This window comes from Polyergus mexicanus, unplaced genomic scaffold, assembly GCF_030449975.1.
Source record: "Polyergus mexicanus isolate NDT 795.1 unplaced genomic scaffold, iyPolMexi1.0 SCAF_25, whole genome shotgun sequence".
In the NCBI taxonomy this organism is placed as follows: Eukaryota; Metazoa; Arthropoda; class Insecta; order Hymenoptera; family Formicidae; genus Polyergus; species Polyergus mexicanus.
In genome coordinates, this window is record NW_027223345.1 from 2771431 (window position 1) to 2790383 (window position 18953).

Sequence of the window (18953 nt, forward strand, 5' to 3'; positions counted from 1 at the left end):
TTGACGACGCAATACCAACCGTTTGTTGAATGACGTTTAGCCGACGTTAGACCAACCAGCCAATAATTTTTCTCAAGGATGATATATATGTATATTTAAGAAATTTCTTTGATACATGAGTGGCGCTGAGCGCACACAGACATGGCTCCTCTTTACATGCATATCCCCTTCATCTTCGTTTTGACGGGGCCGCGTACCGCGTACATCGCAACCGTTATTCGGATCGTTTTATGGGTACTTGTGTTAGTGCGTGGTATTGCATTTCAAACAATTTAGACGAGGATGGACGTTTAATAATTAAAATAAGAAAAAGAAGAATCGTGCTTTTGTTTGGATTACAAGTGAGTAACATTTTTATTTGTTTGTATAAAGATATTTATGGTATTTACTGACAGTTAACAACGGAAAGTAATTCTTAACCTAAAATAATCGTGTTTGCTTGGCAGAAAATTATATTAGGAAGTTAAACGTAGCATCAAAAATATAGTCAGTATAAAATCGTTCAATAATTTCGTTGACTTTTCTGAAATACTTGAAGTACTTAATTATTAGTAAAAAATTATTAATAATTATAAATAATTATTAATAATTTTTTATTATAGTATTTCTATATTCTTTTAATCTTTTCTTTGGCAATTTCTAATAGATGTGTCATTGTTATAGTTATTATTATCCTATATGTATTATCATCTGAATATGATGCATATTCATAATTAATATCAATTTCTAATTGATTATGTATTTTTATTGTAGAACTAAAAATGGCACACAGAGCCCGGAAGTATAGAGAAATTAAGAAAAGGGTCAAAGTCCATATGAAAGAATTTTTAAAGGAAGATAGCGAGGGAGTAAAAATTGCAATGGAATCATACTTAAAAGATGTCACTTATCAAAGAAATAACACAAACGATTTCTATCAATTGATTGATAATAATAATGAAAATATAGATAGTAATAATTATCATTTATATGAAAATTGTGTGAATGATTTAAAAAGTGATTCTGATGATACTAATGATTATTGTGAAAATCTTAATAGTAATTTCGATAATGAGTCTGCATTATTTTCAAATGACAATATGTCACAGAGTAATAGTGATACATCTATAAAAAGTGAAATACAAAAATGGTGCATCAAAGAAAATATTAAGCATTCATCGATAAACAAGTTATTAAAAATTCTGAAAGTACACACAAATATTGAAAATCTTCCCAGAGATGCACGTACCCTGTTAAAAACAAGTAGAACAAGACTTGTAAGAAAGTTAGGCAGTAGTGGTGATTTACATTATATCGGTATCACTCCCAATTTATAAATGAAGCATAAATATTATGGCGACACTATTCAATTGACTTTTAATGTTGATGGAATACCTATATATAAAAGTTTCTCGAAGCAATTTTGGCTAATACTTTGCTATGTTATTGATAAACAATATCAGTATGAGCCATTTTTAGTTTCTTTGTTTCTTGGTGAAAGTAAGCCAGAACCAATTACTGATTATTTTGAAGACTTCGTACCAGAACTCAAAAAATTATGTGAAAATGGATTTTTCCTTGACAGAAGTCAAATGGAATTTAAAGTTGTAATCAGAGCTTTTATCTGTGACACTCCAGCACGTTGTATGATCAAATGTTGCAAGTTATTTAATGCATATTCAGGTTGTGACCGATGTGAACAAGAAGGTGTATATATAAATCATAGAATAACATTTCCATTACAAAATGCACCATTATGTACTGATGAAAGTTTTGCTTCAATGTCAGATCCAGATCATCATAAGTCAATATTTCCTCTGTCAGAATTAAATATTGGGTTAATTTCCCAAATTCCTTTGGATTACATGCATTTGGTTAATCTTGGATGCATGCGTAAGCTTCTAATTATGTTATTAAAATGAGATCTACGTGTTAGATTATCAACTAATTCTATTCACTGCATCTCCAATGAATTAATTGCTCAGAGAATGCATTTCCCAATTGAGTTTCAAAGGAAACCACGTAGCTTAAAGGAAATTGCATATTGGAAAGCATCAGAATTTCGGCAATTCCTTTTGTATTCTGGAATAGTTGTTTTAAATAACAATGTTCCTTTCGCAATTTATAAACATTTTTTGTTACTACATGTAGCTTCCACTATCTTATGTAGTACGAGTTTAATTGTACATTATCTTAATTTTGCTTCCGATTTGTTGAGATCCTTTGTTAATCACTGGTCTAAATTATATGGTGCTGACACAGTTGTTTATAATGTTCATTGTTTAACACATTTAACAGCTGATGCAAAGAAATATGGCATTCTTGACTCATTTAGTGCTTTCCCTTTTGAGTCCTTTCTTTTTCAGTTAAAAAGACTTTTGAGAACTTCTAATCAACCATTACAGCAAATAGTGAAAAGGCTGTCAGAGAGCTCACATGTATTAGTTGCAGAAAACAAAAAACTATTACATGATTACACAAAAGATAAAAAATTTCCATCACATTCATATCGAGTTTTGTATCAAACAGGTTAATGTTTTTTTAAAATAGACTTTTAATAATAACTGTTAACATATTTTCAAAATTTAAATTTGACTTTTATTTTATTATCTCTTTTCTCACGGGAATTGAAAGCTTAGTTTGATATGAAACTAATTAGTATAATTTATAGATCTCTTAACAAAAGCTAAATCAAAAAGAGATGGATATCAGTATTTAGATACTGATGAAATTCAAACAGGCACGGAGGTAATCGAAAATCAAATAAATAAAAGAAAACGCTTTCCAAATCAGCGTTATGCATCAAAATCTGCATCTGAAATATCATCTGATGAAGCATCTTTATCCAGTGAAAATGATGATAAGATAGATAGAAATCGAAATTTTATTTCAAAGAACAAGTTTCAATGTCGAAAAAAAAGCAAACCTTTACCTGAACCAGAACCTATTAAATTACCGACTAGTAATGATAATATCCAAAGTAAATTACAAAAATGTTTTTATGTTTTTAGTAAATTATAGAATTTTTTGATAACCTCTGACTTATGTTTATAGATATCGATAAAGAAATGAGTTCGCATTCTTCTGTACTTAAGACAGCGGCAAGAGTAGCAACAACGCAGAAACCGCGAGCAAATACAAGTTTATCTGAAGGTAAAATAAGCTTTTACTATTGTTCATGAGAAAATCAATACTTACTATTACAAACATTAAAATGCTAATAATCAAACATGCTTTCAGGTCAAATCACAAAATTTGTTATTACATTTGAAGATATTAAGTATGACATAGGTAGCATAAAAAAAGACATCAAATGTATAAAAAACAAACTGTTCAGTGACAACGTTACAGAAGAAAAGTTACCTGAGGAAACAGAGACTCTTATACCTGCCTTATCACTGAGAAATCTTTCAACTTTCAATGAACTTCTGAAACAAAAATCTGTCTTTGCACTTTACGTAAGCATCAATTATATATGTTGATTTATGTTGTTCTTTCTTAAAATTGTAAAACCTTTATGTTTTGTTTTTCTAAAGTGTTTGCATTTCGTTATAAGAAAAACGAAAACTTTTCCGTTATTCATGGCTATCTTCAAAGAAAATTAGCTAAAAAATTAAAGATGATTTTATTTTTGTTCTTAGGTAAATCATTTTAGCCGCCTTGGAGGAACTTCGCAAGCGGATCACACACGGAGAATTCTCAGAAGGATTGTTCATAATGAATTAGCACAAAAATTAAACTGGGCAGGAAGAGGAGCCAAAACAAGTCTTCAATCTTTTGATGCCGTATGCCAACTCATTCTTAGTAAGCCTACAATTACGATTCTTGAAAATAAATTGTGATGCAATTTTCATATTGTAAAATTGAGTTTTCTTATACTTTATAGGATCCGCAAGCACTAATCAAGAAACCTCTTATAAGATAACCGAAGAAACAATTAAATCTTGGTTACGTTATGCAATGGATCGAGATGGTGGTCGAAACAGGAGGAAGGAAACTATAAATAACAATCAGATTGATGAATCACAATCAGAAAATTACACGAGTTAAGAATTAAATTTTTTTATACTTTTTCTTTCCATGGAAAATTTCCAACTTTTTCATTTAATTTTAGATTTTCCATAAAGTAAATCATGGAAAATGATTGCTTTTTACAGATATTATATTACTTTATTTTAAATTACTTTATATTAAATTACTTTCAGGACATCAATATGATTTTTTACTTTGCTCTTGATAAAAATGATACATTTTGCTGCTATTATTATGTACAATATAGTACTTTACTTTGTGACATTATTATTTACTGTTAGGAATATTAATATTGCTAGTCAGTAATATATCAATTGCATTTATGTTTGATATAGTTAGTTTTTTTTTAAGATAATTTATAACTGTGCAATTATAAAAGTTCCTGCTAAACTTAGAAGTTAAATTGTTCATATATAACGTTTTATTTTGAAAAATAAAGACTGATCTTAACATATATATAAATAATATAATATAACAATATTTATAGTATAGTATAACAATATTTTATATAAATATAATAAACAATATTTTATACCAAATTATATTACAATAAAAATTATGTTATTTTGTTCAGATTTATTCTAAATTATGTATTGTTCAGTCTTAGAATTAAAACATTTAATTATAGAAGTTTATTTTATTGCATATATTATATAATAAAGACAACCTCTATATCCGAATTTCAGACATGTCATAATTCTATTACAAAAATTGATTTATTTTGATTTGTTGCTTATGATCTTTCCATTATTGAGGTTTAATTAGTCGACAATTTCTAATCAATAAGTATACGATGTTTAACTAATATTATTTTCATTAACCATACATCACAAAAATAAAATGGACACCAATATATTTTTATTTATATCTGTTTATATAGTAATTGCATGTTATTTATATAATTCTTGGAATTCTTGTAATGAGTTAAAATTTATGTGATTTATATGGATGTAATTAACAGTTGTAGGTAAAAATTTATTGATATCCATTTTATTCTTGGGATCTATGGTTTTTGAAATTAATATTAGCTAAAAATTATATATTTATTGCAATGCAGATAATGTTGGTCCATTATCATTTGAAATCGTTGGGCCAATATCTACAATTTAGACAGTCGACATATGCCCAATATTGGGTCAATGTTTTTGTCCGATCGGATCATTTTTCAATTGTTGGTATAATATTGGCTAAATGCAAAATCCAACATTTCACCAACCATTGGCCATCAGTAAACCAGCGTGACGCCGCCAACATTGGTCCATTGTTATTTCGGAACGTTGGGACGATATAATAAACGTTGGGCAATCAACATAGATCCAATATAAGACCAATGTTTATGTGCTGCTCGGGTTGCGATCATTTAGCGGAGGAATCCGATGCATATTTGCGTAAATTAAGAATATGTAGCAAGCATTTCGAACCAAACGCAATATATCCAGGCGGAAGATTAAAAAAAGATACGGAACCATTAATATATCCGCTTGAATCCGACGATGAGGATTCTGTTACTTCTAGTGATGCGATATATAAAGAGCAAATATTCATTTTAAAAGCTGAATTAGCGCGTAAAGATAATGTTATAGAAACATTAAAAAAACGTAATAATGTATTAACGCGCATGGTTAGAACGAAAAATACTCAAATTGCTCGTTTACAAAAAAAAATAACAACAGGCGATCTATCAGATAAAAGCCTTTTAAATGCCTTGTCGCGACGGCTCCAAGGTTTATTATTAACATTTTTAACAATGCAACTGTTTCATAAAGATCAGTCTGCTTACAGTGAGGAAGAAAAGCATTTAGCTAAAAAAATGCACTACACTTCGCCAAGTTTATATAGAAAAATGCGCGAAGAATTTGGTTTTATATTACCTTCCGAAAGCACAATTAAAACATGGTTTAATGTAATAGATTTATGGCCCGGAATTTGTAGCACCTTGTTTCATTGTTTGAAAATAAAAGTAAATTGTATGGATACTAACGAACGCAATTGCGTTTTGCTTTTTGACGAAATGAGAATAAAAAAGGGCTTCGATTTTTATGAAAGACGACAAAAAATTGAAGGTTTTGAGGATTTAGGACCACTTGGACATAACGCAACAGTAGCAACAAGTGCATTAGTTTTTATGGTCCGAGGTTTATTGCATAATTGGAAGCAACCTGTAGCGTATTTTTTGACCGGTGGTGCTCTAAATAAGGATCATTTATCGTCTGCATTAAATATAGTTATAGATGCAATATTAGATACGGGATTAAAATTGCGTGCAATTGTTTGTGATCAAGGCACCAATAACCAAAGTGCTATAAAACATAAAATTTCTAAAAATCATCCTTATTTTATGCATGGACATAAAAAAATATATACGATTTTTGATATGCCACATATTTATAAATCGATAAGAAATCAGCTCTTAAAGTATGATATATTATACGATGATAATAAAATAGCATCGTGGAATGATGTACGGTCATTATGGCAATTAGAAAATGGCAAAGCGACAAGAGCGGCTTGCAAATTGTCAGAAAGACATATAAATCCTAATAATTTTGATAGAATGAAATGCCATTTAGCTCTGCAGATATTCAGTCGCAGAGTATCAGCAGCTTTGTTAACTGCAGGAACAACAGGCGGAATTAAGAGTGAAACTGTAATGCATACTGCTGAATTTTTTACAATTCTTAATAACAGTTTCGATTCTTTAAATAGTCGAAATTGTAATCATCCAAATCCAAATGCTTGTGCGTTATCAGAAAATCGGTTAGATGTAGAAAATAATTTAATACAATTATTGGAAAGTTGTTCCAAATGGCGCACTATCACAAATAATAATAATAAAATACCGCCATGTTTTGAGGGATTACAAATTTCTGTAAAAGCTATTTTACTATTATGGGATGATTTGAAACGTGAAGAAGTTAAATTTTTTATGACTTCTAGAGTAAACCAAGATCCGTTGGAAAATCTGTTTTCCATGATACGTACGTATGGTGGAACATATAATCAAAATCCAACTGCAAAAGTTTTTCGATTATTATTACAAAAAAACATTGTATTAAATTTATCTAAGCCTGCTCAATCTGCAAATTGCTTAGATGATGAAGATGAAATCTTACTTCCAAATTTAATACATAAAAATACATCTGACATTGATAAAACATCTCATGTTGAGTTAACAGCGCCAATAAATATGATTAACGATTATGAAAGTAATGATAATGAAAATATGTTGATTAACGTAGAAAAAACTGTTATTGATGCATCATATGCAAATGATGAAACTTTAGAAGCATCTGCTATTGAATATTTTACAGGATTTGTGGCAAAAAACTGTGTTACAAAATCTGGTTGCGAACAATGTCGCATCTCATTTATTAACGAAAATCACGAACTGACACATGCAAGACAAATTTTAACATTTTTCCGAGCATATGAGACTCATGACGATCAAGAATTAGGACATTTATGTGTTCCTATAGCAGAGTTTTCATTTGTATTTAAGCTAATAAATGCAATATTGGATGCAGGCTATCCTAATATCAGAGGGAATTATAACATATTAGATATCCTATTTCCATTAATGATACAAGCTGTAGACATGCAATATCCCGGTTGGTTTCAACATGATACTTGCAGCTCCCACCGAAAGGATCTTGCATATTATATGATGAAAGTAAAAATACATAAAGATTTAATTTGGTTAGGAGAGCGATTAAGGATTTCAAAAAATCGCTCTCAGCATAAACCTCCACAAAAGCTGACGAATATACAAAGTATGTAAAATATATCTTTACATTAACTCGCGGCATTTTATGCGGATCGAGTAAAAAGATCGCGGCTCCTAGAGCGGTACGATCAAAAATATTTTACATTAACTCGCAGCATTTTATGCGGATCGAGTAAAAAGATCGCGGCTCCTAGAGCGGTACGATCAAAAATATTTTACATTAACTCGCGGCATTTTATGCGGATCGAGTAAAAAGATCGCGGCTCCTAGAGCGGTACGATCAAAAATATTTTACATTAACTCGCGGCATTTTATGCGGATCGAGTAAAAAGATCGCGGCTCCTAGAGCGGTACGATCAAAAATATTTTACATTAATTCGCGGCATTTTATGCGGATCGAGTAAAAAGATCGCGGCTCCTAGAGCGGTACGATCAAAAATATTTTACATTAACTCGCGGCATTTTATGCGAATCGAGTAAAAGGCACATATATTTAACACGGAACATATAAATCGTGATTTATCTAATGAAGCGATTTATGAAAAGTAGGATAGTGTGCAGTTTGCGGTCTTATGACGGACCGAACTGCAAAGGGAGACAGTTAACTTAGAATTCTTTACAATTATAGTACATTTTATTGATTTTATACTTTATTTTTTTATGCGCGGACATGTGTGTTTCATATCTGCGCATATAAAATTATATATATATATGTATGTATTATGTTATGCTTATTTCAAAAGAATTTTACGTTACATGTCAATTGGCCTCCACGTGGCGTCTCCTGGAAATGCTCTGTATGAGCAGCTAACAATTGACACATTATTATTATTATAATTTGTTACATTTTCCATGTCATTTCAGATGTATATATATTATATATAATTAATTATATTACGTTACATTTCAGATATATATGATTATTACATATATAAAAAAAATATGTGTATGTGTGTGTGTAATTATACATATACCTGAAATAACATGGGAAATATAACAAATTTAAGAGTTAAACTTCTCTTTCCAAAAATTACTGCGAAATGTAATTATTCGAAAAGAAATATCGTCACTTTAAAATAATATATGTACGATCTATTAAAAGAATTATATGTATATATATAGAAATGCAATTATTCGAAAAAATATCATTTCAGAGTCCATATATACGAAATATTTCTGAACTGATATTTTTTCCGAATAATTACATTTCTCGTGTTACCATATATTATTTTACCATCTCTTAGATTTTAGATACTGTTTCTGGCCGCAATATTACTGAGAGGACGCTAGTGCGCAGCGATCTTTTTCCAGTCACACTAACTCCCGTAAGACCATCGGTCTTTAATAGTATCTCGTCGGTGACTCGGTGAATGATATATTACCATTATTATTCCTCTATACAATTTTTCTTTCACCTCAATCGCAGCAAACCAACAATTCGATTCGAATTTTTTTACTAATACTATTTCATATTTAACATCATCCCTTATATATAAAACAACCCCTCCTGTATTTCTATTTTCAGCATCGCATCTAATTATACTATAATCTGGTACGTTCACTTCACTGTCTTCAATTTCAGCAGTCAATCTTGTCTCTGATAACGCTATGAATGCCGGATTTACTTTCTTCATAATCTGATGTTGTATCTCATCTTTATGCGCCATCAAACTTTGTATACAATATTATTTCCGCTTCCTTCTGTAGTTGCTATTTCGCATCTTCCCAGCCGGCTCTCCTCTTCTCCTCCTGTATCGCCCTTTTAAATGTTGGACATTCTGGGCTAAGGGCGTCGTGTTCATCACTTATCTTCAGGTTGTATGTTCGAATTTTAAACATACAATTTACACATTTTTTCTTTGTTGCCGTACATTCAATCGCTTTATGATTTCCCGCACATTTGTGGCATGTTTCATCTTGCATACAATTTTTTGCAATATGATAGTATCCCCAGCATTTAAAGCATCTTTTAACGTTAATGTGATTGATTATAGGACATTTTCTTCATCCTACATTTAGTTTCTCTTTTTTCAACATCAATTCATGCGTTTCTTCATCTACTTCAATTATTATCGAACCTTCCTCTTTTTCTTTTCTTCTAAGTTGATTATTATCATTTCTTTTTTCTTTAACTATTTTCTTCACTATTCCCATTTGGAATTCATCATTTATTGCATCAATTCTATTCTGCTTCTTGATTGTAGTTATTAAGTCATCATCATCCAATCTCATTTCTTCTTCGCTGACATTGATAATTTTTATTTTGGGCTTTATCTGCGGTGATTCCGTAAATTTGAAATTTTCTCCTAGTTTGTCTTGCACTGTGGCTTTCAACGTTTTCATTTCTTCTCCAGTTTCACAACCCACACCCACAGAAAAGATTTCCGGATCTAATGCTATTACTCTTCAATCTATCATAAAATAGGATCGATATAGCGACAATCATATTTATTATTGAAAAAAGAATATTTTAATCTTAAATGGAAAATTCTTAAATCTAGAATAAAATGCCTAGTAATGCCACCGCATATCGGTTTCGCGCCGACTATTGTGGCGCTAACATCAAGTTATTCTAAATGCAAGAATATATAAGCTTAGATTTGTATATGTTACTCTTGTCTCAAGATAGTAAAACAATCTTATTTAATTCGAGAAAGAAGAAAAGGAATTATTGATTTAATTTTAAAATTGTTTTATTTTTATACTGCATAAGGTTGTGATACGATTAAATATGTCAAGAATATTTTTTGTCTCGTTATCAGAAATCCTTTCTGAGAGTGCATGATCACTGTCCCCTTGCTTCCTTTTTTTAGCTTCGTTAATCCCATCGCCATGTTTTTGATATCTACCTTTTCTTTTATCAATTTTTTTGTAACTTCACTCTTGTTGAATCTTGGGTTTGATAATTATAACATTCTCTTTCTTTTTCTCTTTAACCGCTTCACTATAGCTTCTTTGTATTCCTCCTGTTGATCCACCTACTTCTCCCTGTATCATTCTTTTCAACTCTTCTAGCAGTTCCTGCTTAACATTTCCCAATTCTTCTCGAACTATTTCCTTGACCATCATTTTAATTTCCTTCTTACATGTTGTTTCATCTTTCATTTCTTTTACAATTTTTACCAGCCAATCTATTTTTACGTCAATAGTCGATGATCCACTCGCTCCTGATATTCTATTTCCACTACTTGGCGTCGTAAACGAACCTGTAGATCCTGTAGATCCTAGCCTGTCCCTGCCGCCCCCGGCCACTGCCGATGCCTTCTTCATGTCTGCTTCACTTTCAATTGTAAATCTGTCAAATAGGCCAGAAAACGGTACCAATTCTTGATTTTTATCGTAAATCCTATGCTTGCTTACACATCTTGGATGGTAAAAACTTAATAGAAGCTTAATACGATTCATCTGATAGCAAGACTTGCATGTCACCACCTGATTTTTTATTATCTTTTTACATGCCGAGCATCGATATTCAGCATATTCATCGTCCATGCCGATAATTATCGGCCGAAACCGCTAATATCAGCGTAAGCGATTAGTCACCTCTGTTTCACTGTCACACGTCAGCACTTTTGTGTCCACCTTTAATGTCTACCTGTCGTGTGAAACTTTGGTGTCCCAGACAGGAAATGCACTTCTCACGCCCACAAATCAGCATATCCCGGCTAGATAACACTCATGGCTAATGCCGGTCTATGCCGCTATGACTTGAATAACTTTCTATCACTCCCCGTAATTATTTAACCGTTTAAAAGTTATTACTTTTGCGGAGCGATGTTTGACACGTCTTCTCCAGAGAAAGAGAGAGAGAGAGAGAGAGAGAGAGAGAGAGAGAGAGAGAGAGAGAGAGAGAGAGAGAGAGAGAGAGAGACAGACAGACAGAGACAGAGACAGAGACAGAGACAGAGACAGTGACAGAGAGAGAGGGGGGGGGGGGTGGAGGCGGAAAGAAGAATGAAAGAGGAAAGAGGGGCAGAAAAAAAATTTTGAGAGGGAAGGATGGGCAGGGCGATGATAAAGCGAGGCATGCACAAAATGTAATAGGTTAAGGTGAATGTAAAGATTGAAACCCCATTGGGGAACAATAAACTTCTACATACATACATTGCTTTATTTGTGATATATTTGTTAACATGAATTTTTTAAGAACGGTGTTTGGGTGTAACGGTTACAAAAATCTTTATCTATCCTCTTACTAATTAATCAATTTTAACAATTTTTTATTTGCACTTTTTTTTCTTACATATATTAGATATGAAAGAAAGAAAAGAAAGAGAATGCAGTTTTAATTTCATTGTGTGAATGCCTACATGGGTAAATATTGACAAAAGGGCATCCTCAATGACCTTGATCTTGATATATGTTGTCAGGGTCATTATTCTGAGTAACTCTCAAAAGGTTTTAGCCGTTGCTCGTTGTTTACTGAAAAGTTATTAACAAACAAAGATTTGTATAAAATGGCACAACTACGGGTCTTGATATCTTCAGAGCAGTAGAAAACACTCTCAAAGAATTTAATGTAGACTTTACAAAATGTTCGGCTATAGTAACTGATGGTGCCAAAGCAATGACTGGCTCACCAAATGGATTCCTCGGTCTAATCAGGCAGCAAAATTTAAAATTTCCCGTTATTCATTGCATCATTCACCAAGAAGCGTTATGCGGGAAAGCTGTTAAACTGTGTACTGCAATGCAGACAGTCACAAAAATTATTAATTTTATTAAAGGTGGTAATAAATTTCTTTCTCATCGAAAGTTTCAACACTTTCTCAAAGAGCATAACCCAGTTTATACCGATGTTCCTTTATATTGCGAAGTTCGCTGGCTTAGTGCCGGAAAATGTTTAGAAAAGTTTTTTGCAATAAGAAAAGAAATCTTCCTTTTCTTGCAAGAACTATGTATTGCAAAATGCGACGAATATAAATTTTTTTTGGAAGATTTAGAATTTCTTTGCGAACTCGCTTTTATTACTGATTTGACTAACCATTTAAATATCTTAAATTCAAAGCTGCAAAGAGGTAATCAAATTATTTCTTAATTATTTAGTGCCATTGATTCTTTCCGCAGACAATTATTATTATTTAAAAATTATATAGAGGCAGGTACTTTATATTTCTTCCCATCTTGTCAGATTATTTTCGAAGAGCATGGCACAAATTGCAATTTTCAGAAGCATCTCTACTTAATCGATTCACTTGTAAGTCAATTTAATACGCGGTTCAGTGATTTTGGGATGTTTAAAAATGATCTAATTCTTCTCGAGAATCCTCTTACCGTGCAAATCGAAGAACAAAATATAGAACTGCAACAGGAACTTTGCGATTTACAATGTGATCTTTCCTTTAAAACGCGGTCGGAAAAGGGAATAGAGCTCTTCAAAATTTTAGACGTAGCGAATTATCCGAAGCTTAGAAATTTCGGTTTTCGATTTTTTTCCATGTTTGGATCCACCTATTTGTGTGAATGTTCTTTTTCCAAAATGAAATATATCAAAACAGAACGCTCTTGTTTGAAAGATGCATCATTATCTTCCTTGATGCGAATAAGTTCTTCAAATATCCAGATAGATATTCCATCCATCATCGAATCATGCGAACGGCGTAACGGTACAAAATTTTAATTTAATAAATTTTAAAATTATTGTTTATATTCTTTTAATTTTGTTCTTTCGTCCTTTACTTGGTGGCTATTTTTCGTTATTCTTCTTCTTTAGTGGACTAGGCCTACAGGGGAAACCACTAAAAAAAAAAAACGCGTCAACCATAGTACCTCATAGGTGACGTGGAAACCTATTGCTAAAAATATAATAATTATAATTACGTTATTCTAATTTATATAATGACATCATATACTGGGGATATCCAACTGTCCATAACTTAAATAATATTGTTCATAAGTATTTCGTGCTTTTAATAAAAGCGTCTTTTATAAAACTTTAAATTTACAATTATTTATTAATTTATATATCGGGAAGAGTTTCCGCGCGCGAGACACTTAACAAATTTAATCTATCGAATATAATTTAATAATATTTTAGAATTATTATATCGTAAATGTAATTAATAATTGAGTATTGAAACTTTGTTCTTGAATTAATTATTTAAAAAAATTCTAAAGAGATCGCGTTTAAAGTTTAAAACATTGATATTTGGCAGTAAGGGGGTACGAAACCGCTTCGCGGTACAGATGCACCGTACCTGAGGCAGCGCGCTTGGTTACGGTTGCTAGGTGAGGATCTCAAGATGCAAGGGGGGCGCGATAGGCGTTGACTCTCGGAAATCGGCCGAAATGTGCAGATCGTGGCATGCACTGGCTATAAATCAAGGTTTGTAGATAGTCTGACAATGAAAAACTTGATATTGGACTTAGTTTACAGAAATAATCCTTTGTATAATACACACATACACTTAAATAAACATGCAAGTTTGTATAGGATGTTCAAAAATAAAATATTACTATGTTAAATTAATTATTTATTGGGTATAGTTTGCTCATTATTTGAAAAAAAACATCAATACGTTTATCAAAAGTATAGAGACTTTTAAATAAAAATTCAGCAATATAATGTTGATAATGATATTCTCGAATACAGAAACGTGGAAGATTAGTTGGGGAGAGGGGCGAGGGGCAGAACCCACTTTGTCCACGTATATACTTTCCCATTTACATAATTGGGGGTGGACTTCGCTTTGCTTTGTAAAGTATATGCGTGGATCTTTTGGGCGTAGATTGGGTTAGATTAGTTTTTTTCAGAGAGGGGGTGCAGGGGAAGAGGCGGAGCCCCTCCGCTTGCCAATGCGTTCAATTTATTACACACGAATAAATAATTCTGCTAAGATACACTCTATTAAATGTACATAGTGTCAGAAAAATTATGTTTTATTTAGTAAACTTGTTTTATTAATAACCTTTTAATGAACAACGAGCGACCTTTTGAGAATTACTCAAGGCGATGACCTTTACAACATATGTCAAGGTCAAGGTCATTGGAGCTGGGTCCCCTTTTGTCAATATTTACCACGTAATATTTTCTAATACTGATTGTAATAATCTTAACAAATATATACTCTCACAGCACATCAACATCTCAATAAGGTTCTAGTCATCTTAAATTGTAAGATAATAACATTCCACGGAGATTAATAAACCTGCCATTAACCTCCCAGCAACATGAAAATGCTTGCTCAAATTCATCCAATTAACATTCCAGAGACTTTGCGCGTAACGTTGTATTAATATTCATACAACATACCAGAAACTTTCTAATATTATTTTCAATAAGGAACGCTTGCAAAAAAATATTATTAGTAGGGGTTGTGTGAATGTCCCCTAATTCGCGAAATTGTTAGCAATAGAAATAAAAAGCGAAATTGCGAAGCGACTCGTTCGGTCCGCCCGTCGTCCTGGTTGGAGATCCGTCCGGCTTCTCATCCGAGATCGATAGAATCGGCTCAGAAATCTCATATGCACGATGCAACAGAGGCAAGCAGCAAGCTTTAAGCAATAGGGTGGCAAGCAGGTAGGCTGTGGTGGCCACTAGCGAACTCGTCGAACTCTACTGTGTTTCTAAATAAGTAGCCAAGGCAGACGTGTCTATGGTAGGACCTTCCAAACGAGAGTGAGTGTCCAAATCTGGAATGCGGACCTCGAAAAGGTACTTGCTCCTCGCTTGATCAAGGTGCCATCGACGGATGGTCGGGGGCAGCACCGATTAGTGAGTCACGAAATGTAGATCATGATTCGATCGCGATTTACCGATGTTTCGCGCGAATCACCGTAAGATGTATGACTTTATTGGCAAGGAAGCGAAATAATGCACGCGAATTTCAATTCACGAAAATACGATTACAAGCAACAACTTTACTACTATAATTTTTAATAAAGATACTGCTAAATACTAAGAAATCAAATATTAATCATTACAAACTATTTACAATGTGGTGAGCGCCGAACAATCATATTAACAAAAATCGAATAAATACTATTGGTTTTCAATAGCTTTCAATCGTTTTTTCAATAATAATTTAATAGTTCAAATTTTTCTTTTCTTTAATATGGAATCTCGCAAAAAATTCATAAATTTAAATAAAACGAGCTAGTTATTAGTGTATTTTCGGGAATATTGAAAATATATATATATATATATACTGGCTGGCCCATTTTAATCCATCCAGTCGAATATCTTAAAAACCAAGCCCGGAAGAGAAAAATGTTTCAAACAAAAGTTGTGTGGCTTCAAGGGGGCCATAAGATGGTGACAATGATTTGACCTTGGAAAATCATTTGAAGATCATGTGAAGGTCAACTTTAAAATCTTAAATGAAAACCCCTATTTTTTATTTAGTATTCTTGTAGCTGACATCAAGAGCTTTCCAAAACACTATAATAAAGTATTTTTTCATTAAATACTTTTTGAGTTATTTTATATTTTAATCTAACATATTTTGATATAAAAAATAAAATATTTCGTAAAATATTCAGTTTTCGATAATTTTACCGTAATACTTCTATGTATAGAATAATAAGACAAATTAATTAGTGCCAAAAAAACAAATAATTGTTTAAAAAAATACATTGTAAATAATTTTCTTAAAAACAATTTTTTTTTATACTAATTGATTTGTCTCATTATTCTGTACATAGAAGTATTACAGTAAGATTATCAAAAATTAAATATTTTACGAGATATTTAATTTTTTATATCAAAATATGTCAGATTAAAATATAAAATTACTCAAAAAGTACTTAATGAAAAAATACTTTATTATAGTGTTTTGGAAAGCTCTCGATGTCAGCTATAAGAATACTAAATAAAAAATGGGGGTTTCCATTTAAGATTTTAAAGTTGACCTTCACATGACCTTCAAATGATTTTCCAAGGTCAAATAATTATCACCATCCTATGGCCCCCTCGAAATCAAATAACTTTTGTCTGAAACATTTTTCTCTTCCGGGCTTGGTTTTTAAGATATTCGACTGGATGGATTAAAATGGGCTACCCAGTATATATATTTTTTTTCAGTATAGATAGTTTAAACTTTTTCAGACCATTTATCTGCCCGATCTAAGAAACAATCAGTCCAATATCTGAATTCCCTATTTTGGGATTGTATCAATATAATATTGAACTGATAGAAGTAATTATATTTTTAATCTTTTGCCAGTTGTTCTTTACAAGTTTTATATACTTCTCATGACTGGAATCCAAATACGAGATTGGACGCATCGCGCGTCGCGCAGCGATAAACAAACGAACTAGCGGCTGAATACTATTTTTTTGTAAAGTTTTTGGAATATTACGCGCAGTAATATTTCTCATGAAATATTAAATAAATAATAATTTTGGAAAAATGGAAACGTGCGTATCAAATTCAATTATTAATTACAACAATTAATTACACAATTATTAATTAAAACAATATTTCATAGTTTTATAATATTTTCAGCATACGCAAAAAGTGAAATGTTAGCGCGTAAGGTTGCTGAAATATTGAAATAAGATTCCATTAATCTTCCAACAATATTATAAAGTAAGGTTTTATTGCAAGATTAGTGGTATATACCAGTAATATAATCATTAAAATGTGTAAGTTTGTAATCTCTCTATAATCTTACTGCAATGTTCGGTGCTGTGAGGGCATTTTGTTTATTCTGGAGTATTCAAGAGGCTACTTATGGCATGGCTTGAATGGAAAGATCATTTCAGACTCAGTTTATTTCAGATACCGTTGCATCCATTTCTGACCTACTTAAAATTAGTCTGAAGTATTTTTTGCCCAAGTGATTTTAATAGAAAGCGCCAAGATTTTTCATTTCTATAAAAGCACTGAGTTACGAAGAATGTATATTTATGATGGCATTTTTATCTTTTTTGGACCATTAGATTCAAATATCTTAGCCAGTCCAGTTTTATTTCGCACAATGCATAACTATGCTAATGAGCGGCTAAGAACATTTATCGTTTGTTCTGATGCAATATATGGAGAAAAATTGTTTGTTTATAATGTACACTCTATTTTTCATTTGGCTAAAGAATGTGCTAAATATGGAGAACTAGATAGTTTTAGTGCATTTACTTTTCGATTGAAATTAATCAAAGAATCTCTTCGATCCTTTCGTAAACCGCTTGAGCAAGTTGCGAAGCGAAACCTGGGAAAAGACAGAATTCGATCTATTCGTCTACCTTATGATAGAAGTAATATCATTCTTTCTCAGAGACATATTGATCCAACTAAAACAACGCCAGGCATTCAGTATAAGACGATGATTGTGAATGGTGTTACATTCCAGCTGGGACAGCGAGATTCTTGCCTAAAAATATCAGATGTTGATATTATGATCATAATAAATATTATTCAGAGAAATGACAATTCTGTATGCACAGTGGGCAATAAATATCGTCACTTCGTAGATTATTATAATTATCCACTACTTTCTTCTGTTCTTGGTATTTTGAAAGTAAGCCGCTTAAGTACAACAAGGAATGTTCTTCAGTTATCTAATATACAGTCAAAATGTTGTGTTACGTCCTGGCGACTCCACGATTCCTTCCTTCCGCAACGTTGCGGCAACGATAATCGATCGGTGATAAAAATGAGTCGTTCGGTAAATAGAGCATCTTGCGCTACGCATTTCTTTAAACATTTAGTCACTTGTCAATATCTATATCTATGAGCAACCGTGGGAAAGAGAGACCGGTAACAAAACCGCGCCGGTCGCCTAAAACTAAATAAAAAATCAATAGATACCCTCGAAATAGAATTTTTCAGCGGAAGAATAAATTGATATCGAAAAGATAATAAAATTCCTTCTAAGAAAATATTTGACGAACATAACTAAATCAATAATGACGAAACTTCTATGACGACATATTCAGTAACGACAGCTACACTAATATTGATAAAAATAATCATAAGGAAGTAAGACTTTTTCTAATCAGATCACGTGTGTGATCAGATCACAATGTCAAAAAGAGTATACAGAATGTCTCACAATTACCAGCCAAGTGACACATTGTGGAAGTAAAATAGAGTAAAAATATTAATACAAAAATATTGAGGCTATATAATAATTTTTAATTTATAAGCGATCAAAGTTTATCAATAACATCGCGTAAAAATCGCGCGCTTAGATTTGTGTATTTACACAAATGTGTATATATGTATCGATTATCTGTAAACTGTTATTGATTTTTTATGTCAAATAATATTGATTTTTA

At 31.9% G+C, this 18953-nt stretch overlaps 1 protein-coding gene across 1 annotated transcript; it reads left to right on the forward strand.

Moving 5' to 3' along the window:
• Positions 1–1967: 1967 nt before the first annotated feature.
• Positions 1968–4436, forward strand: LOC138943093 (uncharacterized). Its single transcript, XM_070313611.1, has 7 exons — positions 1968–2069; positions 2346–2508; positions 2651–2959; positions 3034–3132; positions 3220–3437; positions 3621–3783; positions 3866–4436. The coding sequence occupies exons 1-7, from the start codon at positions 1968–1970 to the stop codon at positions 4027–4029; spliced, it is 1218 nt and encodes a 405-aa protein (XP_070169712.1). The 3' UTR covers positions 4030–4436.
• Positions 4437–18953: the final 14517 nt, after the last annotated feature.

What these genes read in the sequence shown, in the direction of transcription:
- LOC138943093 (XM_070313611.1), top strand. Translation starts at nt 1,968, where the DNA reads ATGCATTTCCCAATTGAGTTTCAAAGGAAACCACGTAGCTTAAAGGAA. An exon ending in TCGAGTTTTGTATCAAACAG is followed by an intron (nt 2,509 to 2,650) that starts GTTAATGTTTTT and finishes TATAATTTATAG; the next exon opens with ATCTCTTAACAAAAGCTAAA. An exon ending in AAATACAAGTTTATCTGAAG is followed by an intron (nt 3,133 to 3,219) that starts GTAAAATAAGCT and finishes ACATGCTTTCAG; the next exon opens with GTCAAATCACAAAATTTGTT.